The sequence below is a fragment of the Manduca sexta genome, chromosome 24 (genome assembly GCF_014839805.1).
Source record: "Manduca sexta isolate Smith_Timp_Sample1 chromosome 24, JHU_Msex_v1.0, whole genome shotgun sequence".
Taxonomy (NCBI): domain Eukaryota; kingdom Metazoa; phylum Arthropoda; class Insecta; order Lepidoptera; family Sphingidae; genus Manduca; species Manduca sexta.
In genome coordinates, this window is record NC_051138.1 from 8,074,555 (window position 1) to 8,100,398 (window position 25,844).

General features: G+C 36.7%; 1 protein-coding gene across 1 annotated transcript; it reads left to right on the forward strand.

Annotated features, from left to right (window-relative positions):
• The first annotated feature begins 469 nt into the window (after window positions 1-469).
• Window positions 470-20,926, forward strand: LOC115452716. The gene is made up of 6 exons (XM_030181306.2): window positions 470-644; window positions 870-924; window positions 1,291-1,398; window positions 6,117-6,250; window positions 6,481-6,583; window positions 20,653-20,926. Exons 2-6 carry the CDS (start codon window positions 898-900, stop codon window positions 20,857-20,859), a joined length of 579 nt encoding a protein of 192 aa, XP_030037166.1. The 5' UTR covers window positions 470-644; window positions 870-897; the 3' UTR covers window positions 20,860-20,926.
• Window positions 20,927-25,844: the final 4,918 nt, after the last annotated feature.

Genomic DNA, 25,844 nt, shown 5'->3' on the forward strand with positions numbered 1-25,844 from the left:
AAATTTGATTTTTGTACAAATTAAGTAAGAGAAGAATTTTGTGAACTCTTATTTTGTCATGATGTACATATAATATGGAGATTTCTACATGATAAATAGATATAGACAGATCATATACTTGAGGATATAGACATGGCTTCGGCCTTATAATTGAGACTATTTCAGACATGGCTTCGGCCTTATAATTGAGAATATTGCTGACATGGCTTCGGTCTTATAATTGAGACTATTTCAGACATGGCTTCGGCCTTATAATTGTGACTATTTCAGATATGGCTTCGGCCTTACAATTGAGATTATTTCAGACATGGCTTCAGCCTTATAATTGGGAACGTTGCAAACATGACTCGTCTTATAATTCAAGAATATTACAGATATGGCTCCGGCCTTTAAATTTTAATAAAGTAGGAGTATAAAAGAAGACAGACTAGGCTGTATGGCTGAGAGCCTTTGCCTTCTCCTTAAGGAGTAAATCAAACAAAAAAAAAAGTTTATGGATGACGGGCCCAATGTACCAGTCTCCAGAGCCGTATTTTAAAAAATAACATTTTCAGGTTATGTGAAGTCTAAAGTGAAGTAAATAATATTATTTCATTATAAATTACAAATTAAAAAACACATTTAAAACATTTAAAAATAAGTAGGTATGTAATAAGACTTATTCAAAGATTATTCTAGTTTATTTGTCTCTGAAGCTTATACTATAATACAAACATATTATTATTAAAAGATTCAGGGTTCTTGTATTAAAAAGTATTTATAAATAATATATTCCTATGTGTATGTATCGGTTTTCTTTGTTTTTTTTTTTAATTTGTGTGTACATTTGCATATATGAATTGATTTTACTAAAATTCTTATGTTCTCAGGTGGTTGCTTGATGATTACAAATATAAAATGCTCAGACAAAGAATAACAAATTTGGTAAGTAAAATGTTTGTCATAATTTCTTGGTAGGTACTTTAATGTAGTTGCTTTCATATTTCAATAATCCAGTACATAAATAATAATAGCACTGCATAGTGTTACTTAAAACAACAACTCACTTATTCATCTTTACCTCTGCTAACATTGTGCCTAAAATAATTCATGAATTATTTTAGGCACATTAGCATGAATATTTTCTCAAAAACCCTGGTTTTAGTTTTCTGATATTTTGATCACTTTGTAGATTAATATGAATACTATTTTCAAGAAGTTAAGTATGTGGTTTCATTTAGTAGGACCTGCAATATCAAAATGATCCTGTATGAATTGTATTATATGACTACAAATTGATTTCTATTTTAGGTTAAACTTCACAATTGGATAAAGCCAAACTGCAGAGCTACATTACCAGTCACACAATGCCAACAAAAAAGATTTAAAAGTGATTTGTATGAGCCAGATTACTTAATAGTGAGTATACAGTCACACCAAACACTTCATTGCTATTCAGAATAAATGACATTATATTGGCTGTAGGAAGATTTGCTCTTCATCACAAGAATCTAAGTTATGTAAGTCATCAGACTAATCTGCATTAGAAACAGTTATATGTTTTATTAAAAGTTAATTATAATTCATCAAAATATTCCATATATCTTTTATGAATGATCATAAAAAAGTTAAAATAAATCAATATTCTGTGTATAACACCAATCACCCTGATGGCACATCACATGGTGAGTCTGCACTCATAATTAAAATCAATATTAAACACCATATACATAGCGAGTTTAAAGAAGAGTAATTTCAAGCTACCACAGTTACTGTGGAGAGCAGAAATGGCTCCATTAATGTCAGTGCTGTCTACTGCCCGCCCAAGTATAATATCAAAGAAGACATGTACACTAGATATTTTGGTACCCTAAGTCACTAACAGGTAGTCATTGGAGAAGAAGGAATATTGTTCTGCAGTATTCCTAGATATACAGCAAGCATTTGATAAAGTATGGCATGATGGACTACTCTATAAACTCAAACTGGTTTTGCCAAACTCATTCTATGGGGGACTTAAATCTTACTTGCATTTAAGAAGCTTTCAAGTAAAATTTGAAGAAGAGTACTCCAAACTGTATCCAACCGCCGCACAGTGGATCGAAAAGGCAATTTTAGTGACTTAGGAAATAATTTTGTGTTTTTCAATTTATTTTTCCGCTAATCGCTAGATATTATTAGCGCTTACAATATTCATTCTTAGTCATTTTTTGATAAACCTTATAGTTTCGGCTAAAAAAATATTTCATGTTTTTAATGTATGGAACGCACTATAAAAACCTACATTTCTGCGAAATCTTGAAAGATCTTGCTTTGAAACTAGTTTTTACTTAATCCTTATCGGTTCTACTATACTTCTGCACTTCGAACGTCTGCATCGACCTGCCACTTCTCCAGTTATACGAGTTGAAAAAATTGTGAAAATACGTAAATTTGACACAAGATGGTAAGAAAAAATGCTATGGAAATCGCACAATCTGCGAGGTAATGATGAAGAAATGTACCAGTATGGATTATCGTCGTTGCACGCCTGGATAAAATGCATGGAGTGCCTAGTCCACATATCTTATCGTTTGGAAGTTAAGAAGTGGAGCTGCAGGGGTGACGATAAAGATAAAATGAAGAACAAAATGTCTGCAATACAACGAGCATTTAAAGAAGAATGCGGTTTATTAATTGATGTAGTAAAGCAAGGAGCAGGCAGTACTAACGACGGTAATATTGCCCGATGATTTTTTAAAAATAAAGCCACAACAGCGCGTATCTCTGGCATTAATGAGCAACTCATAGAAATTTTTTATGTGATTCTTCAAGCCATTGCATCTGCCGAGTGTGTTGATCATATTCAATTTTCTATATTCTGCAATGAAACCGCAGAACTATATGTTAAATTATATCCTTGGTATTATATGCCGTCCAGTGTACACACATTATTAATGCATGGGGCTGATATAATTAAACATTTTGGGGCCATACCCATTGGGAAGCTGTCAAAAGAAGCCGCAGAAGCACGTAATAAAGACTTCCGACATTATAGAGAAAACCATTCCCGGAAAATAAATAGGATAGCGACAAATGAGGACATCTTCCATAATCTTTTGTCGTCTGATCCAAAGATTAGCCTTAGACCCTGCATGACAAAACAAAATGTATTGATACTCTCTCCAAAAGCCAAAGAATTTTATTAAAATAAAACATAAAAAAAATGGACCTTCTGCATTTGCCAACAGAACCAGAAGAGCTAGAATTTATTAATGTAGAGAGTAATTTACAAAATAGTAGTGGTAGTGAGTAGATCCCAAGAGCACACACTTCTGATTTTTCTAAAAATTATGTGTGTATTCATTGTGAATTATCGCTTGCTTCAACGGTGAACGAAAACATCGTGAGGAAACCTGCATACCTGAGAAGTTCTCTATAGGAATTTTGAAGATGTGTGAAGTCTACCAACCCGCACTAGGCCAGCGTGGTGGACTAAGCCTAATCCCTCTCAGTAATAGAGGAGGCCCGTGCCCAGCAGTGGGACAGTATAAATACAGGGCTGATGTGATGTGATGTGATGAGTGAGTAGATGGGATAATCTTTTTTTTAATTAAATTATTTGTTGTTATTTTCGCCCAAATATAATTATAAGCTGTAATAATCATCAATTTATTACATAATTTTATTAAGTAAGTGTTAAATTTGCCCAAGATAAAAAAAAAACGTTTTGAAAAATATAAAATATTATCATTTTTATCATTTTTTTCAACTCGTATAACTGGAAAAGTGGCAGGTCGATGCAGACGTTCGAAGTGCATAAGTATAGTAGAATAGACCAAAATTCATAAAAAAAAGGTTTCAAAGCAAGACCTTTCAGGATTCCGTAGAAATTTAGGTTTTTATAGTGCGTTCCATACATCAAAAAGAAGAAATATTTTTTTTAGCCGAAACTATGAGGATTATCAAAAAATTACTAAGAATGAATATTGTAAGCGTTAATAATATCTAGCGATTAGCGTAAAAAAAATTGATAAACACAAAATTATTTCCTAAGTCACTAAAATTGCCTTTTCGATCCACTGTGCGCCGCTTCAGTTCCACAAGGATCAGTACTTGGCCCAGTATTATATACTATTTACATAGCAGTCGAAATCTGGGCTGTCCTGGAATCCTTACAGCGTTTTCAAGTAGATTATCGCTATGTCGAAGTGCTGAGATGTCTATATAAATTTGCCATTATGTGTGTCCAAGTACAGAACCAGCATTCGGGACCCATTCAGATGCGTAGAGGGGTGAGACAGGGGGATGTTATTTCCCGAAAACTGTTCACAGGCGCACTGGAGGATTTGTTTAAGACTCTGGACTGGAAAGGTGTGGGCATTAACATAAATGGTGAGTATGTCATGACCTACGGTGCCGAGACGTGAACGCTCACAATACGGCTGGTCCACCAGCTCAAAGTCGCTCAGCGAGCTGTGGAAGGTGCTATGCTCGGAGTTTCTCTGAAGGATAAACTTCGTAACGAGGTCATCTGTTAAAGAACCAATGTCACCGACCTCCAGATAGGTGGAGTGACAATCTGCGAAAGGTCGCTGGTAAGAACTGGATGCGACAGACCGAAGACAGGGTAAAATGGTGCATATTGGAAGAGACCTATGTCCAGCAGTGGACAAAGATATAGGCCGATGATGACACAGCAGACCTACCAAACACTGTTGAGGTAACAAGGGCAACATATGCTGACAATACTGCTTGTCTAGCAAGTGACAAGGACCCAAATACTGCATCTCAGAAGCTGCAAATACTAATCAATAAAATAGACCAATGGCTAAGTACATGGAGAATAAAGGCCAGTGTGAATAAGTCTACACAAGTTACATTTACTCTCAAAAAAGGTGACTGTGCACCTATAACTATGGAGGACAAACCTTTACGAACTTGTGACTGTGTAAAATATTTGGGTCTACATCTAGACCGCAGACTAACATGGGCCAAGCACATAAAGGCGAAAAAAAGGAGGCTACCATTTTATATAAAAAAATTATGTGGTTAATAGGACGAAAATCACAATTATCGCTGTGTAACAAGCTATTGATCTACAAAGCCATTATAAAACTGATATGGGCTTATGGCATAGAGCTGTGGGGCTCTGCTAGTAACTCGAATATAGAAATTCTACAAAGATTCCAGAATACTGTCCTTTGTGTCATATCCAGTGCAGCCTGGTTTATTCGTAATACAGAAATCCATAAGCATCTAGAGATGCCTACAGTAAAAGAGGAGGTTAACAAGAACAGTAAATGCTATAAGGAGAGACTTATTGAACATACAAATGACATAGCTTAAAAGCTTCTGAATACACAATAAAATGTAACTAGACAAAAAAAATTGCACATATTTGACCTGAAGGTCTAAGATAACACTTGGAGGTGACTCTTAATGGAGAATTACCTGAATACAATACCCCACTGAGATCACACCTAACTATGGCTAATTGTAGATGGAATAGATAGGGAAAAAATATATATCTTTTATGAATAACAATCTATATTATTATATAAAGCTGAAGAATTTGTTTGCTTGTTTGAATGCGCTTATTTCAGGTGCTACAAAAATTCTGTAGATGTTGGATAGCCTATTTATTGATGACGGCTATAGGCTTTATGACATCACGAAATGACCATGGGGAACAAAGTATCAATAAAAAATGTTGAAAAAACTAGAAAATGTTTTTCTTTTGAGAGCTTCCGTTGCGTGCGCTACGTAAACTGTTTAAGTAAACGCAACAAACATGTATGACGGAATTGTTTCTTTTAAAAACTTGTGAAAAATATATTGTAAAACAAAGTCCCGCGCCGCGCCAGCTCTGTTTGCCTGTCTGAACCCAATAAACTCAACTGCCCTATGGATTTCAATCTCTTTTGATATGGAGATAGTTTGAGACCCCTGCACATAGACTACTTTCTTTTCAGGGAAAATATGTAACGGGACTTTTATCCCAGAAAAGTCTTTCATGCTAGCAAAGCCGCGAGCAAAGTTAAAATATAACTGATTTGTGCTTTAAATGACTGTTTTTATAATATTTATTGAAATAATATTTATATGCAAGTTGTAGCAAAAATGAATATCGATCACATTATACATTTTTCTTTTAGAGTATGGAACCTGATGAACCAGTTTACGATTGCTTGAATTTACAACTAAAGGGGTATGACTTTGCTGTGTTAGAAGCATGCCAGAAACAAATACACCGATATGCTGAAGCTATGGGCATACAAGTTGATGACTGGTATGAGTTATTGGCTATTACACATTAATTAATGGTTACAAAGTTACTTAAGTTTGTTGATTTAATATTTGAATATGATATCTTTTTTATATTTGCAGTTTTTGCTTCCTTTAATATATGTCTCAATTAAAATTTAAGTTAAATGTTTTCTAAAAGTAAAACGCATACTGTATGATGACGATGTTGATATGATCTGCTCAGACTTAAAGAAATAATTATTGTGACCGTAGCTGGGCGACACCGGCGCAGCAAGTGAAGGCACAGCGATTTAAACTTGGCGGAACAGTTGTTGAAGCGGAATATCTTCTGAATGTTTACGAACGAAATGTGCAGGTAAAATTATTATTTATATAATTACAGTGAATATTTTATTTTATTAGGTAAACCACAAAAAAGTTATGTTATTTAGCAATACCCCAGTACTTCCTATGTATTTCCACTAATGCAACATTGGCTTAGACAGTCTACAGTGGTACCTATCCGAAGAGCACGTAGGCAACGCCACGCAGTGGCTGTGCAGTGTAAAAAGATTTCACATTGCTTAATTGGAAACTTAAGTGGCATTTACTACACATTGCTAAGGAAGTGTTTTGGTTGCAAGAGACTTATATAACGCATGTCATACGACTCCCGGGTTCGAGGAATCAATTGCTCCGATCGTCATTAAAAGAACTTCGTGTATATTTATAGAATATTCCGCAAACCATTAACAAATTTTGTTAGTTGCTTTGCGAGTAGGATACGTCCAAATCTGATTTGCGCCTGTTGAAATGCTCGCAACCGCCACATATGCATATTAGCTGTACCCACACGCGCGCTGTGTATTCGCCGCGCGCGGACTACAATCATTATCATGACACATCAAAAGCAATCTTACAAGAAAGTTTTAAGAGCGAACTGAATAAATTGTGCCTAATTGGCAACTGCTGGCGTGCATCGAGCCCGTCTTAAGGCTCTACCACGAGAATCGGCTAAGCGGCGGAGCGACACGGTTCCAACATCACGTACACTACTTTTGGCATTGCTCTGTGTCTGGCAGCCTTTCTATTTCCTCATACATCTGTCTCGCCTACGCTACCGTTCGCCTCTCTGCATAAAACTGTTCATGTAGAGGATTCAGGCCGTACTCCATACTTTTCCATACATTTCTTCTGCGACCCACGCCACTAACCAAGCCACGAAGACACTGCCGGGCGGTACCGTGAACGATTTTGTGTCAACAGCGAGTATATTCGGTGGATGTCGAATTCAGATAGGAGTGTTTGATATAGAAGAGTGCGGATAGCGCCACTTGCCGCTTAGCTTTTTTTCGTGGTTTGACTCTTGACCAGGGATATTATGGAGCTCCGTAACCGTAAACGAAACTATCGGATATCCGAAATAAAAATATATCCGGAACCGTAACCGTATCCGATATAAAAGTTTCGGATAAGTTAGGGATAATATGTTCCGACAGGTTTTTGTTTCACCGCTCACGCGCCACGTGAATCTTGTATAGTTTGTTTGTTATTTTTAGATGTAACATAACCGTTTTTTTTAACACGGGGAAATCCGTTTATGGATTTCTGCCGAACTCGCCGGTATAAACTGTCCTAGTGACTAAAACCCCGCCATGCGACTTTCACTCCCTAATATCAATGGTTGCGGGGGTGCGCAAGTACATGCAACCGCAACTTTCGCAGGATTCGGCTCTTGGGCAGGGCCTCTCACCATCCAAGGAATGGGACCTTGGTAAAATCATACGAGGCATCTAATATAGCAGGCAAGCCTTAAGCATCATTTACCCGATATCGGGCTACCCGTCCGCCACCTAAAGCGAAGCTTAGGGAGGTCGGAGGTCGTCTCTCCGACGTCTGCTGCGAAAGGGAAGTCCTATAGAACGCTCCCTTTCTCTCACCGCCGCCTCTTTGGCGGACATGACTTAGTCACAAAAGTGGCAACGGAGTTCCAACCATCTTTATTCTCGACCATGGCTGCCACAACTGTCGTAAGCGACAAGTTGCCGCCCACAGTCGTGAGTAAATTTTGGCGTAGTGAATCCCATGCACGACAAACGGCCAAAGTGTGCAGAGCTCAGTCTTCTTCGCACTCACAATGATGACACCCTGGTGTCGGCTGTCGACGAATCCTACACAGGTACTTCTCGAAGCATCCGTACCCGAAAGTATCTGTGTCGTTCTAAAGGTCAAACTGCCATGCCGCTTCCAAAGCTATTCCGCGAATATCGGCCGAATGGCTTCAATTGTCACCGTACCAAAACTAAAATGTTCTAGGCGTTGCTCCCATTCTGCCTCTAAGAGTTGTTGGAGCCGGGTTTTTTCATTAGCAACTTCTTGGGGCGCTGGTCTAAAGCCCCGTGCAAGCAACATCTCGTGCCACAGATACAATGACGCAAAAGTCTTCGCCTCTAAATTCCAAGGGGGAAATCCGGCCAGAAGGCAGGCCGCCTAGTAGGAGATCGTACGATACCCTTTGATAGCCCTGACGGCCATCGCTCTTTGTAGTCTTGGCAATACTACATTGTTGCGGGCTGTCAGGTGATCAGCCCACTGGTGCCCCGTATAGGGCCATAGACCGTACGACCCCTGCGTAAAGCTTCCGGCAGGCGGAGTTAGGCCCTCCAAGATTAGGCAGAAGCCGCGCAAGCGCCGCTGCGGTGCTCATAAGCTTGGGGGCGAGCCGCTGGAAGTGTTCTATGAATGCACCTCGCAACACCTAATCGTATCCAATGTTTCACAGCAGAGGTCCTAAGACTGATCCCTGTGGAACACCGCATACCATGTCATGCCGCTTCCACCCCTCGCGGACGGGAAAGGTGATATTTCTTTCCGACAGGTAAGCCTCAACAATGCGGCATAGGTAAGTTGGCACTTCATGGTATTGAAGAGCTTCCCTTATGCAACTCCAAGGCAAATAGTTAAAAGCGTTAGCGATATCAAGAAACACCGCTAACATAACCAGCTCAGGAAGCCATCGAGCTTCGACTAAGAAGACTTTTCTCTACCTTTCTCCAGCGAGGCCAATATCCGCGATTTTGGAAATCGGGAAAATTGGTCTTGTTGAGGAAAGAAGGGCGCGCTGTTGATTCTCCGTCAGCTTACCGCCCAATAGTTCTGTTGGGCGAGATGGGCAAGCTCTTTGAACGAGTTATTGCGAAAGGCCTTGTTCAGCATTTGATGGAGATAGGGCCGTAGCTTGGCATGGTAACATAACACAACCTAACTCATAAATAGTATTTTTTTTTCATTTGAGAGTACGGAGGTACTTAATTTAATAAAGTAAAGGAAAAGTGTTGTATTACGTACTAAATTGATTTATAAGAACAAAATGCGTCCATCAAGTTAAAGGTTATTTTGCAAAATGTAAACAGTGTGATAAAAACTTTTCACGGAAAGGAGGTGGCACTACTTCACTGAAACTTCATCTCAAATCAAAACACAGAGGTTTTCCGAACACCCATGTCCCCCAATTAGTTCATCGATAATGAATAATCGACTATGACGACGAACGATAGTTAGTAATCGTCGCCCTACTGTATTACATAATATTTTTATTTTACTTTAATCTTATATCCGTAAGCGAAACTATCCGAAACTACCGGATAATCCGAAATAATTACATATCCGTAACCGTACCCGAAACCGATATAATTTTATTCCGATATCCATATCCGTATCCATATCCGAAATTGCATATACATAACATCCCTTGATCTTAACAGCGTTTCCATATTATAGGAACTTTCTAAGTCGTTGCTTAGAGTGGCAACTTCGAGACTTGACCGTCATGACGAGACTCGTCAACAAATAAAGCACGCGAATAGTAGCAGCAACGAACAACTGAGCTACTTGTACGCACGCATACTCAATATTTAGACGCCCTAAGCCATGTGTCACAATTTATTCTCGTCTAATCCAATTTTAACCTAGTTTGAATTGTTTGTAAGAATAAAAATAATTTTAACAAAAAATGAAACCGCCTTCATAAACCACTCAAAACCAAAAAATAATTTCACTTAACAAGTATATATTGGATACCAATTTTGGAGTCGGTGCCTAATTAAAATTGCTAGTTAGCTATATATGTTGCATAGTCCATCTATGAGCTAAATTTCTTTCAAATCAATTAAAAGGAGTAGGTTTGCGTGTACTACTAACAAACATACACAGTGAAAGGTGTAATACCAAGCACATGTGTGGTGTTTCACCGTTTTATTTCTTCTTTTTTCGAGGCAGGGAGTGTAATACACCCACATTTGACCAGCTATAGGTAACAGGGGAAGAATTTGGGTAGTGTACAGTTCACAAATTTAAATATTTCCTTAGTAGCTTCCATTTGCTGTGCTGCGGCTGTGTGTTTATCTCCGGTGATGATCTGACTTGTTGACTTTGTACGCTGGCATCACATTGTTTTCGTACATTCGTTAATGTATTTATCTAGCTTAACTAGCAATTTTAATTAGGCATCGACTCGAAAATTGGTATCCAATATATACTTACTTGTTAAGTGAAATTATTTTTTGGTTTTGAGTGGTTTTTGAAGGCGGTTTAATTTTTTGTTAAAATTATTTTTATTTTTTGCTTTTTTGTGTTAGTAAAAAATAGACCGTCTCAATGGCATAGTTGAGTTTCGCTCACGATACGACAATCGCGTTGAGGAGTTACACCTCTGAGTACCACTGAAAAGGGGAAAAAGGTGTGATGCTATATACATGTATGTATGTAAGAAGTAGAGTCCACTAAACCTAACACAAAAACACAACTGATATGTTTCACACACAGTACGACTATCGCGATGAAATGTTACGCAGAGGCGTAACATTTCATCGCGACACGGGCAAAAGGTGTTATGCTATATGTATAAGTATGTGAGAAGTACAGTCAACCAAATTCAATGCAAAAACATAACTAGATACGTCACAGGAAAGCTAAATTCGCGATTTCGTTTTCTTGGACGACATAATTATTCTAGTTTTTTTTAATTTTAAAACCAAACTACCGAGACGATGTTGAAAAAATTTTTTTGGGACCAATCTGGAGAGAAATTCTTTCGAATAAACAAAGAATTTTCCAAATCGGTTCATAAATGAGCGAGTTCTGAGGTAACAAACATACAAAAAAAAAATTCACGTCAAATTGATAACCTCCTCCTTTTTTTGAAGTCGGTTAAAAAGTAATTAGTAGCATCTAATTATCATATTTCATTAGTTATTTCTTTACCAGGGAAAAACCTCCGCGCCCGCGTTTTGTTTAATAATAAAGAATTAATGACCACTTAACATGCGCCGTTAAGAATTATAATAAAGCTTATAGGATAGTTCATAACATTTTTCTAGAAAAAATTAAATGGAGCAAGCTCTACTTCGTAATTATTGTTAATTAAATTAATATATGCCAGTAATAACAAAATCTAAATTTTATTTTTATTTGTTTGTTAGCTTTTGCGCGCGGCTTCGCTCAAGTGAAAGCGTTTACCGGAATAAAATTTCCGCTATATATTTTCCCGGGGTAGAAAGTAGCCTATATTCTTCTCATGATCTCAAACTATCTCCATACCAATTTTGATCGAAATCAGTTCATCAGCTTCAGATAGTCAAATGCATGCGGCAGGGGAATTTGTTTTGTAATATATTAATTAAAACTTTTTAAGTGGATCCAGTCCATCGTATATGGTTGTTGCGTAACTTGCAGCGCAAGCAACGGAGCTCTCAAAAAGAATATGTGTTCCCCGTTTATTCAACATTTTAATTATCCGCTTCTATTGGTCATAGCGTGATGATATATCGCCTATAGCCTTCCTCGATACATGGGCTATCCAATACTGAAAGAGTTTTTCAATTCGAAGCAATAATTCCAGAGATGAGCGCGTTCAAACAAACAAACAAACCCTTCATATAATAAGGTTAGAATATAAAAAAATAAAATAGAACTTATTTTAACATCGTAATACACTTTATCGATGTACGATATCAATCGACAAAGTCACGTCTAGCGTTACATCACTATTATATTGCATGGCATCGCTACGATGTGATTTGTGAATTTGCTATGTTACGTTCATATCTTAAACTAGCTTTTGCCCGCGGCTCCGCCCGCGTTATAAAATTTTTCAGGCTAAAGTTTTCCGTTATAAAAGTAGTAGTTTCCCGGGAGCCTATGTTCTTCCCAGGGTCTCAAACTGTCTCCATACCAAATTTCATCTTAATACGTTGGGTAGTTTTGAGTTTAACACGTTCAGACAGACAGATGCAGCGGGGGACTTTGTTTTATAATATATTTTTTAGAACTTTTAAAGTTGAACAATCCCGTCATACATCACTGTTGCATAACTTTAACCGTTTACGCAGCGCACGCAACGGAAGCTTTCAAAACTTATAATTTTCCCCGTTTTTGCAACATGTTTCATTACTGCTCCGCTCCTATTGGTCATAGCGTGATGATATATAGTTTATAGCGGTCCACAAATAAAGGGCTATCCAACACAAAACGATTTTTTCAGTTGAAACCGGTAGTTCCTGAGATAAGCCATTACTGCTCCGCTCCTATTGGGTATAGCGTGATGATATATAGCCTATAGCACTCCACGAACAAAGAGCTATCCAACGCAAAAAGATTTTTTCAGTTTGGACCGGTAGTTCCTGAGATTAGCCATTACTGCTCCGCTCCTATTGGGTATAGCGTGATGATATATAGCCTATAGCACTCCACGAAGAAAGGGCTATCCAACGCAAAAAGAATTTTTCGGTTTGGACCGGTAGTTCCTGAGATTAGCGCGTTCAAACAAACAAACAAACAAACTCTTCAGCTTTATATAATAGTACTAGCTTTTGCCCGCGGCTCCGCCCGCGTTATAAAGTTTTTCGGGCTAAAGTTTTCCGTTATAAGTCACGCTATATATTTTCCCGGGAGCCTATGTTCTTCCCAGGGTCTCAAACTGTCTCCATACCAAATTTTATCCTAATACGTTGGGTAGTTTTTGAGTTTAACACGTTCGGGCAGACCGATGCAGGGGGGGACTTTGTTTTATGATATATTTTTGTAGAACTTTTTAAGAGGAACAATCCCGTCATACATTATTGTTACATAACTTTAACCGTTTACGCAGCGCACGCAACAGAAGTTCTCAAAACTAATAAATTGTCCCCGTTTTTGCATCATGTTTCATTACTGCTCCGCTCCTATTGGTCATAGCGTGACGATATATAACCTATAGCACTCCAGGAACAAAGGGCTATCCAACACAAAAATAATTTTTCAGTTCGAACCGGTAGTTCCTGAAATTATCCTTTACTGCTCCGCTCCTATTGGGTATAGCGTGATGACATATAACCTATAAGACGCCACGAACAAAGGGCTATCCAACACAAAAATATTTTTTCAGTTCGAACCGGTAACTACCGGTTCGAACTGAAAAAATATCCTGAGATTAGCCATTTCTGCTCCGCTCCTATTGGGTGTAGCGTGATGATATATAGCCTATAGCACTCCACAAACAAAGGGCTATCCAACACCAAAAGAATTATTCAGTTCAAACTCCTAGTTTCTGAGATTAGCCATTACTGCTCTGCTCCTATTGGTCATAGCGTGATGATATATAGCCTATAGCACTTCACGAACAAAGGGCTATCCAATACAAAATGATTTTTTTAGTTCGAACCGGTAGTTCCTGAGATTAGCCATTACTGCTCTGCTCCTATTGGTTATAGCGTGATGATATATAGCCTATAGCACTCCACGAACAAATGGCTATCCAACGCAAAAAGAATTTTTCAGTTTGGACCGGTAGTTCCTGAGATTAGCCATTACTGCTCCGCTCCTATTGGTCATAGCGTGATGATATATAGCCTATAGCACTCCACGAACATAGGGCTATCTAACGCAAAAAGAATTTTTCTGTTTGGATCGGTAGTTCCTGAGATTAGTCATTACTGCTCCGCTCCTATTGGGTATAGCGTGATGATATATAGCCTATAGCACTGCACGAACATAGGGCTATCCAACGCAAAAAGAATTATTCAGTTTGGACCGGTAGTTCCTGAGATTAGCGCGTTCAAACAAACAAACAAACAAACTCTTCAGCTTTATATAATAGTATAGATAGATTAGTACAAAAATCAATTGGGCACAGTCATATTTATTGCAAAGGCATAGTGTTTATACACTCTTCCGCTCGCGAAGCGTTAACAGAGAGAGAACGTACCACTCTACGCCTTTACCGTTACATGTTACGTACACCACTTACAAGATTGACGGATCCGATTCTTTATACGATTTTGTATACTGCAGCCATTCTCCTTGACATTTACTTGAGTGTTTATGAATTTTATTTGGATATCATAACTTCTTCTGGTGTGTTTAACATGAAGATACTAGATCTGGATTCAAATTTCTCAATTCTCGTGCCCACACTACCACCTACTTACTATGTGGATCGAGGTTCTGCCGTTAGGATTATATTTTAGTTTTTAATGGATGGTTTCTACACGACATACTATCGCAAAATAGACTGTTTGCGATTATCTTCCGACTTAAACTTTCGGCGAATTAGGTTGTTGTGTACTTATCTATCTTAATGTGTATATGCCACATATTTTCGTAACATCGTGATTTTTTTAAAATTTTATCCCGTGCCGACCATCAAAGTAGAAAGCAGTTATTTTTTAAAAATATATAGAGCGAAGTCTACGAGAATTGTTTTCATTAAAATCTATATGTTATGTATTTTAATAAGTTAGGTAACAGTAATTACTGTGATTTTGTAAGTTGCAACTTTGAAGTTGGTTGCATAATTTTGCGAGGAAATTGTGACTCACAATGAACGTGATGAAGACGAGCGCAATATCAGGAATACACTGTATTGCGTACACTAATCTCGAATACATACTAATCCTTAAATGGGTGAACCGATTTTGACGGTAATTCTTCAAATAGGCAAATAATATGTCGAGTAAGAAATTAGTTAATTTTAATGTATAATAATAATAACATAATGTGTAAGAATGATAAAACGTGTTACAGGAATCAAGTTTGCATCTATATACTTACTACTAACGATTATACAGTAATAACCATTAAGAAGCAAACGTGACCAAAAAAGTTAATATCTTATAACTATTGAATTTAAAAAAAAACGATAAAATCATGTCATGGTCGTCAATCTCATGCAAATACATATTAGCTTGCGGAAGTTTTTGTTCGATAATAATAAGGGTTTATACACATAGGTAATAGTTTATTAACTAATAATAGTACAAAAATAAACTTATGAAAGTCATATTTTAAATCCGAATTGTGAAGAAAGTGCGATGTTTGTACAACTCATTTGGCGAGTTAGCCTTTTGTGCCACGAAGAGAGATATTAGTTTTGGCATTGAGGATCATTATGTCCCCTGTAAGCGTACTAAAAAGATGCTTATTTTTCTTCAATGCTAGTAGTTTCAAAAACTTGTAGAAAAACACACATTTCGAAACTCGAAATTTTATTGTAGAAATAACGCAGAATGTTTTACATATATTGTTGAATTAGGTGCAGTAACAAAGTTTTGTTTTTAATCCGATAAATTTTCTTATTTTACACTGAATCGATGAATAATTAGGTTCTCAAACGACCTGGTTCCGTTGCGTCAATCATTTTACAGTGTGGATAAGATTGTCTGCAGAAAATAGTCTGAGTATTAAGTAACGTTACGTAGCGACTAGCGACGTCATGGCCGTCGGATGAACATCCGGTGTACAAACTCATCGGACGTTTCGTATCTGGTATCCGCCCAAAACATATCAGTTTCAAGTCCTAATCTGACACATTTTTGTAAATTCTTCTTAATTTAGTAAAATCTGGAAAAATATATACTTAAGAAACCTTGGTTTATTTTATTAAATACAAGCTTTAGATCGCGAGTTTATACGCGTGCTTGCCGGTATAAAAGTCCCACTATATATTTTCTCGGAATAGACAGTAAGCTTTATCCTACCCAAGGTCTTAAACTATCTCTATAGTAAATTTCACGAAACCCGTTGGGTCATTTTTGAGTTTATTGCGTTCAAACCGACAGACAGTTGCAGCTAGGGACTTCGTTTAAAATATATTTTTCATTAATGCTCCACTTCTGTTTGTCGTAACATGATGTTATATAGCCTATAGCCTTCCTCGATAAATGGGCTATCAAACACTAAAATCACAAACAATCTGATGGTATTAACATATTTGATAATGAATTTGTAGCTTTCCTTCAGTGTTGTGAAATATGACGTTCACTGCTCAATCTTTTAAATTTTGAATGTTTTAATTATATTCACCTGATAGTTGGACCTAAATATTTGTAATATCATATCATTGAGTAATACAATGTTAATTTACTTGTTTATTTATCCTTGCACATTATTGTCAAACCAAAGTCCGCCACCCCGACTGTCTGTCTGAAGGCTATAAAGTCAAAAACTATCGAACTTATTTCAATGAAATTTGTAATAGTAATAATTTGAGACCTTGGGTAAGTATATAGGCAACTTTTTTATCTTAGAAATATATATATAGCCTGACTTTTATCACGGAAAACTCACGCGGGTGAAAAAACAAGCACGAACTAAATAAGACTAAATTGTTTTGTGGAGTTATCACAGTCCAAATCAATTGCAGTTTGGAAATAATTCTCTATTAACACCGTTCAATATTTTATTGACTTAATTCAATTATGTAGTATTTAGTACACGAGTGTAGATATATTTGCCATTGTCGCAATAAAAACCCAACTTGAAGTAACGGCTTGATGATTAAGCATTTCCTATGGTGAGTGGTGTCTCAACATTCTCCTATTCATAACTCCTATCTCTCAGGTTCTATGCCAACAACGCACGCATGTACCTTCACATTGGGGTGTTAGGCAGTGGATATCACTTACCATCACGTGACCTCATGTATTCAGCCACTAAACCATATGCAGTCGATTCGATTTCTGTAATATTTGGCTAGAGATTTTCAAATTGCTAATGAGCTCATCACATCACACAAAGGAATTCGCGCCCAACTGCTAGTTGTACCTACTGTACTGTACTATCGCTATCATCATCGATCAAAGATAAATACATCTAAAGTTACATGACCTTAAAAAATTAAGTGAAGGTATGATCTTGAGCCTCATCTTGAATACATACAAATTAATTTAAAGATTTTCATATTTAAGGGGGGGGGGGAGTCCGATGGTTGAGTTATAATGATCTCGTTGAATACCTTGGACGCGTCACACAATTACTGAGTGTCTAAGTATCGATTTATTATTATTTTATCACTTCAATAGATTATTACATATACATTAAATAATAATAAAGCAATATAACCCCCCAAAGCAGGTTTTTTATTTTCTTGATCTTGCTGTAAATAACATTTCTGTGGCATGTGAGAGCGCCTAAACGCACACCCTAGACGTTGCCATATATATTTTTGTTTGTAAGTTTTTAGCTGTTTAATTGATGTTACATACATGGGCCTAAGCGTTTCCTTTGATTTTTCATTGTTAGACAGATTTGTGTAACATGCATTATATGCTGTGATCTATGTTAGGTTTCTTCGGTCTGATATTGAACAAAAAGACAAATTTATCCCGGTTATCGTCAAGAAATTAGACGGTGATCGTGCCACGCAACATAGTTACACCAACGTAGAATTCAGTTTATTTTATGGTTATATATTTATAAAATATTTATATTTATACGCATTTTATTATTATTGACGGACCATGAATTTTATATTTATGGACCTAAGAAACTATATTATATATGCGAGCCGCTCCGCTTGTTTATGTTTACGCGCAGAACGATAATCCCACAAAAATGTTGCTTATCGCCTTTATAAAATATTACCATAACTACCTGACCGGAAAAGTCCCAATTATAATCAGTCAATTATAATCCTGCAGGCATCATTCCAAACCATTTCACCGATTAGACGGAACAAATGGACAACATTTTTTTTTTCTGGGTATGATCTTTGTAAAATACATATTATATATATACATTGATTACTATAGTGCTATTATTGAATAAGATTATTAATTTTCATTACAGTGATATTTTAACCACATTAATCGTACAAGCATAGGTGTCTCAGGTTCCACAACTAACATAGTGAAAGTACACGTAAGTTGATTAGGTAGTCTCGCATTACTTCTGAATGTGTAAACATCACACCCAGCCACAACTTCGATTCTCATATTTTTTATTAGATTGCGGCGCAGAGAGCGGCGGTTTGTTTTAAAGGTCTGGTCCAATTATGTTTGGCACAATCCGTTACGTTCACCAATTAAACTTAAAAACTGATGTGTAATATTTACAGAAGCCTTGAATGGACTTTCTGTGTCTAACTTTAAATGTCTTAATCCCTTTTTATGCCCACCTAACCGATATATCTCATCTTTAAAACCATAAAATTTAAATGAATAACCCAACTAATATAATTTTATATTATAGAAGTTTTTGGAGCCATTTCCTTATAAAAAAGTTTTTATTTGTTAGATATAAAACACATGTAATCGATTCCAAAACAAAAAGATTAATTGTCCTACTTATAGATTTTTTGGGTTTTACCTGCTATATTTAGGGCAATAATCGTTTAAATCTAATCACAGAGTATAATTAAATGATCGTTGAAAAAATATAAAAAAAAAAATACTTTTGGAGTCATAAAAAAGTAATAACAATCCTGAGATGAAGGGGTCTAAATCTGGCACAATATTGGACTCTTTAAAAGTAAGCTTACGCTTTAAATTTCAGCAAGAGCAAATACTTCCTATGATGAGTTGTCACAATGAGGCCTACTGTGCCTCACCCACTATGTAATAGACATATATCTAGTCGCAAACTCGCCAAAAAACTATGATCCGGGACCATCTACCTCAGTCCGTCTACATCATCGCACTAAACGCCTCTCGAGGTAATGGATGACAAAAGGTCACTACTGCACCGCATTGGAGGTCTAAGGCCTTTTTATTTTATTTTCACAAGGATAAAACGCGTTTTCGCTACCATCATTTGGGGATCGATGGGTCGGTTATGTTGGTTTTACCGGTCTTACGGCCCAGTGTCACTCGGGAGTATAGCATCGTCCGAGCGAAAGTTGCATCGAGTTCCTATCTCTTTGCTATATACCCTACACCGGCATACCAACCAAAACCCGCAGTGGCCTTCTTCGGCGCAAACGAGAGAGCCTGGGGTATGTTGTTGCATTGAGATAACTGCGCGACACCGCATTGAGGTACCTCTCTAATTGAGACTGTCTTGCATAACTTCGTGGGGTGTAGCCCAACCTTATCCCAGCCGGTCTTTATGTCACTACTAGCTGTAATTTGCGCAGAATTCTTCATTCTTCATTAAGATGAAAACATGTCCTCATCTTTACTAGGCACGGATAGTAATGAACGAAGGTCTTACAAAATAAGATTCCATGGTCATTCAATCACGAAGTGAAAGTTACCCAAACTGCAATCTGCGCTACCCGGTGCATAAAAATGTAACCCCTTATAAATTTGTAATTGTTTCTTGTATCATTGATCTACTTAAAGCGCCTCGAACAAACGGGTTTGAGCAATTCCTCCCGTACTTGCACGCGAGTTAGGGTCGAGAATATGCAGAGTTATGAAACTCAATAAAAATAATTTAAGGACTTTTAGAAAATTTTAAACCACTAAAATATTCCTTATTAAATTATATGATAATGTTAGTTGCAAATTAAAATGATGTATTGCTATTTTTTAAGGATAGGTATGTTACAGAATTAACAATTTTAGTGACAATGTTATCATGAAATTAGCGAAACAATATCCACATTATTTAAAATTTTAATGATAATTTATTGCAGAACTATTGATTTATTTTTCTTTAGTACGATAAATTTTGAACAGATAGCTTCTAAAAATACGTTCACCGCACCGTTGTCTCGTCTAAGCGCTTTAAGACCCAGTTCAAAGGACAAGCGTTTAGACGCGCATTAACAACTATAGTGTTTTGTACGTCTAACGCGCACTAAGCGTGCGTCAGCATAAGGACGCTACGATCAAAATACGTGTAGTCGTTAACGCTTGTCATCTTAACGGGGTGTTAATGAATGTAGGTATTAATTTTATATCACCATGTAACGATTTTACCAATATACAACTACACTATACAGACTACAGTGGATACTGTTGTAATATATATGAATATTAAGCACAAGGCATCTCACCACAACAAGCATAGATAATATGCGCATACGAAGAGTTTTAATACTAGTATCTAAGTAATATGCACAAAATACAATACCTACTATTTTTCTTCAAACGACCAAAATACATGTATTGACATTTTGGTATAATCCTTACTTATATAAAACTAAAATTCGTACTTCAAATATTGTAGTGATTGTTTTGTTGGCAGGTCACTGATGTACCGACGTGGGCACTAGGGACATTGCTACGCGTGGTACGAGCGGCTTTACCGGAAGGTTGTACTTTAAAAGTTCATGAACATACTATAGAACATGAAGAAATCCGGTACGTCCCGGACAACCAACTCATTGAATTGAAGCAACAACTGCAAGATATGGGTGGCAGTCGTAGTGAAGTGAAAAAGAAAAGACGATAATAGGTATTTTGTAGTAATGTGTGAAAACTAACCTTGTTTAATTTATTGAATAAATTATTGTAGTAATGATGGAACTTTATTTAGCTCTGCTATATTTCGACTGATAGTATTAGTTAAAATATCTACCTACATACAGAAATAACTGCTATTGTCTCATCTCTGCATCACCTAAAGGTTGACTGTTAAAGGAAAATGCCTCATGCATTAAGTCCACCTGTATACATTTACTGTATTATAAAGTTTAAATAAATAAAATATATTTACTAATGAAAGGCGCTGATTCTTTCAAATATTCTCTCTCCTCAGGATTCTGCAATTGGTCGATTTGCAAGCGTTATATTAAAAGATCGTTTAAGTCTCCAACGGTATACTTCTTGAAGGGATTATTTGTAGATTCTTAACCGGCCTCGTTGACTTCCACGCTTTTTAAGATGGTGCTGGTTCAATTTAATTTATGAGGCATTTCGTGTTTATTTTTTTTTTAATGTAGCTTAGGCCGGTTTACGATTGGTTTTTAGGAATTTAGTGATCTTAAAGAAAATACAAAATAAGAAGAGGGTAATGTTTGGGCGTCCGGATCAGATGGCAGAAACAATTTGTCATGTTACTATGTCGACAAGCTGACCCATTCATGTCTATAGCTTGGCTCTACTACATACTTCAAAAACATTATTAAATAAAACACGAGTTATTGTCACAAACTCTTATTACTTATTATATTTATTATTGCAGACATGTAATAAAAGTGTTATTTTAAATTTCACGCCTTTAGTTTAGTATGTCATTCTTTGGGTCTTTAACTGCCCGTATGAATTAACAACTTTAAACTAATACCTAGCACCGGTATAATTTGCTGCTTCTGTTCTCCGACGCAGTACAGCAGAAATATCGTGATTGACTCATGGAACTAGTCACCAAGAGTAAATTGTCTATGTATACTATTATATAGCTACATATAAAGCTGAAGAGTTGTTTTGTTTGTTTGTATGAAGTATGAACGCGCTAATCTCATGAACTGCTGGTTCTTATTTACTTCAAAAATATTTTAGTGTTGGATAGTCCAGTTATCGAAGAAGCCGCGAAGCGGCTGTGAGGTAACCGTAGAGGTGAACACAGGCATTTTGCTTTATTAACGAAGTACTACAGAATTTGGTCTCCTAAAATTAGTCTTAATGAACTAATAGTAAAAAACAATGCAGATCGCAGATGCAGAATAATTTACGCCGTAGTGTGACGAGACTATTATTGTCGGAACATCACGCGTGGGAATTATGTGCAACTGTTAATGGACTATCCTTATGCGTCGTCTCGTACTAAATATTTGCTCATAATATTTGAATATCGTAATTAGTCAAGTGAAGATCTAGCACCTAAAACTCGGTGAGTAGATGGGTACATTGCTGTTCTTTAATTTGAAGGTCATTTCCAGAATAGTAACTACGCGTAATGCGTATTTATAATGCCTTAGTGTGGCGAACTGAGTGCATGTTATGCAGTTAATAAACAAACAAACACACATCATGCATTTATCCACGAAGGGGTATGCAGAGGCGCAACCATGGGACCCACTTTTCGCCAAGTGTGTTCCGTCCCATGATGTGAGATTTGGGGCTGATACAGAACATAAAAACCCAAATATAATTTTGCCTGACCCGGAATTCGAACCCAGGACTTCGGACCGCTGGTGTGCCGCGCATGCAGTACAACTACGCCACCGAGACAGTTTTTAAGTATATAGTATTGTTCAGATGTTCCACCTGGGCCCTGGTTACCTACAAGCAGACTTGGTAATACTGCAACTAGATGTTTACAATGATAACGCTATCCATGTACAGAGCTAACAATTATGTATTGCTCAAACAGACGCACTCAAAGATTATCGCAATATTTGATTGAACCTTTTTCTTTATTGAGGTCAAACAAAATACCCATAAAGTTTTAATTTTACAAGCATTATTAAACATAACACGTACATTATGAAAAACATGCACGAGTTTTATACCTTTTGCTGCTGGAAAGACGAGAATTCAATTTCCTCAACATTTACCAATCACCACACGTTTGATATTAAAAGCATTGCAATACTTTGACAATTTAATAGACCAGCGAGTGCAATCTCGGTTTAGAATTCCGAATTTAATTCATAACTCAGTAATCAAATAGTATCTAACGTTATGCCATGTTCTAGGAGCCTATGCAGTAGGCATTAACCATTAACTACTAGTCAAATTATATATTGCAGCGTTGAAATACGGTTCGTAAGGAGTTTACCAACTGTGCTGGAAAATTTAAGTTCTTAAATCTCAGTTTGTGCAATGTAATACAATATCGTGCGTTGTAATGAATGTTTATTTAGCAGTCGGTCCTTTCTCTGAGCGGTAAAATAATCGCCTAACGTTTACAACACTGGGTGTAGGTATGTGTCAGATTTTAAAGTAACTGGAGCGATTGTAGATACCGCATGCAGACAATCTACGTTTCGCAATGCGTTGGTGGAACAAAGTTGAGTATTTAGATAGGTATTATATATAATTATGTTTTGTAATTGTCATCAAGTCACCTCTGTCCCTGACCAGGGGCTATGTCCTGTGTAAACAAATTGCTATTTATTTGTACATGGAATGTACCTACACAGTTACATATTATGTATTCAGGGCCCGCCTCGAAGTAGACATTGGACCCGACACGCCATGAAGTATGACCCGCCGCATCTTCTAATCTTCACATGAATGTTTGGTGTCGAAATTTGCGCGCGACAACCTTGCACACGAGATTTACTCATGTTCAAAGAATAAAGTATTGTTAGATAAATCGCACGCAATCCCACAATAGTTTATGGTTTATTTACCCACGCTGTAGGGGAGACTTGGGTAAATTGGAATGATTTTGTGAAAACTTCTAGTGTAACATACATTCTATTTAACCGGTTGTGATCTCAAAACTAAAGCAATATCAACAGCACTGATTTGGATTATTCATTACATGTAACTTTGATGTCAGCAATTTAATAATGTCGTAGATCTTTTAACTGACCTAGCGTCGGGGTCAATCGAAACAGTATCCAAGGTTAGCTGAAACATGGCCTATGAGTTGTAGGTGCAGATGTAAGTTGTACGTAGGATCCATTTTATCAGATGGTAAAAATATGTTTCCTACTAAAGAAAGGTATTTTTATGAAATTTCCACTCTGATTACTTCAATGGAACACAATATTTATTGATGTTTTAAAAGCATTTCCATACCAATTTTACGAGATCTACAGTAATAACACGCAAACACGTGTTCTTGAAACCAATTGTCCCCACGAACCCCGTTTTAATGTTTTTATTAAATAATAAAAACATCTACGGTTGTATGTATATATTTGCGAAAATTTAAGAGCCGACCGGGCTGCTACTTTACTACAACGCCTACGAATGTTTTCTCTAATGAATAAAATGCGGACATCTGAAAAAACTCAGTTACAGATTCCAGTTCTAAAAACGATGTTGATAACTAAAGTCAATATATAAAAAAAACCAGCTGTAATAAAACAAATTTGTTCTTCGGACAAATGTAAATAAAACTGAAAATTTGCATCTTACATAATATTTTTAATTTATAACTATCTAATACTTAATCTAATCTTATCTTATTTTAATAATATTATAAATGCAAAAGTTTGTAAAAAGGTTTGGATGCTTTGTATGTTCGTCAGAAGTAAACGCAGAAACAGCTGAATAGATTTGTATAAAATTTTGTATTTAGATCAGGTTTTGCTTTTTCATTTTATCTTTTTAGTTGTTCGGAAAAACGCGATTTTCCGTGTCATCCGTGCAACGCTCGGCCGCAGAAATACAAATTTTCTGAAAAGCGTGTGTTGTTTTTTTATCCATTGAGAACCTATATTTGACGTAAATAAACCAATGTCCCGTTTTGAGACGAAAAATAAATGGTCACATTAAGTTTAAACTGACTTTCGCATTCATCTCCGTAATATGTATAATGCTTTTTGCGCGTTCGTATTTGTAGCGTGGATTTTGTTACGATGTTGTGCGTCTATTAACTTATGTAATTATTATTATAATCAGTAAAATATAGGCAAGTACAAGGTACACATAATAGTTCACAAAAATGACCCCGAATAGGCCCTTCTTCAGCCTTCCACCTTACTTCTATAGATCATCATTACATATATGGCTAGTGAAAGGTTAGTAGGTTACCAAGCCGAGGGTAGGTATATTTTGGCATCGATAGTAAGAATTACGAAATTCCATTCCATTCCTTTACTCCTTAATCATGAAGTAACTATCATTTCTTTAAATTTTCTTAGCCTACACAGTTCCGAGGTGCTCACAGTGATTCAGTTTACATGAGATTCAGGGCCTGATAAAATATGTCTAGGCCTCTGGGTAATGCACATTTCGTGACACATGTGTAGGGGTAAAACTTTGAAACTTTCTAAATTCTTAAAAATAGTCTACCATAACGCGATTCTGTAAACATAATTACTGTCTTTTAAGTAATCCGTAGTAAATATTTACCCCGTCCGTCCTTTCGTCGTCTGTTCACGGCTTAACCCAGAGACTCTTAGTAATAATAATAATAAATAAAATTAGAAAGATGTAATTTTTTTCATTTTTTTAATGACGAGATGAGTTTGCGGATTGCCTGATGGAAAGCGATACGACCGCCCATAAACAGTAAAAACACAATCCAACGCCTTAAATTACAACGTATTGTTTGGTATTCCACTGCATTCGCCATCCTGAGACATCTCAATGTTAAGTGTCATTATGTCCAGTAGTTACAGAGGCTACAATGTCCTTGTAACCGGAACACAACAGCGACTATACATTGCTGTTTGGCGGCAGTAATTGGCAGACATTGCGGTGGTGCCTATACAGGCGGCCTCTCACATATAAGAGACCTATCACCAGTATAAAATATATTTCGTCGACATAGTACTAGTATGGTGATTTTTTTCCCTAAGTGTTTTTTATGTT

Excerpts from the sequence above, each read along its gene's own strand:
- LOC115452716 (XM_030181306.2), top strand. The coding sequence starts at position 898 with ATGCTCAGACAAAGAATAACAAATTTG. Across the intron at positions 925-1,290 it reads GACAAAGAATAACAAATTTG|GTTAAACTTCACAATTGGAT; the intron begins GTAAGTAAAATG and ends TTTCTATTTTAG. Across the intron at positions 1,399-6,116 it reads ATGAGCCAGATTACTTAATA|AGTATGGAACCTGATGAACC; the intron begins GTGAGTATACAG and ends TTTTTCTTTTAG.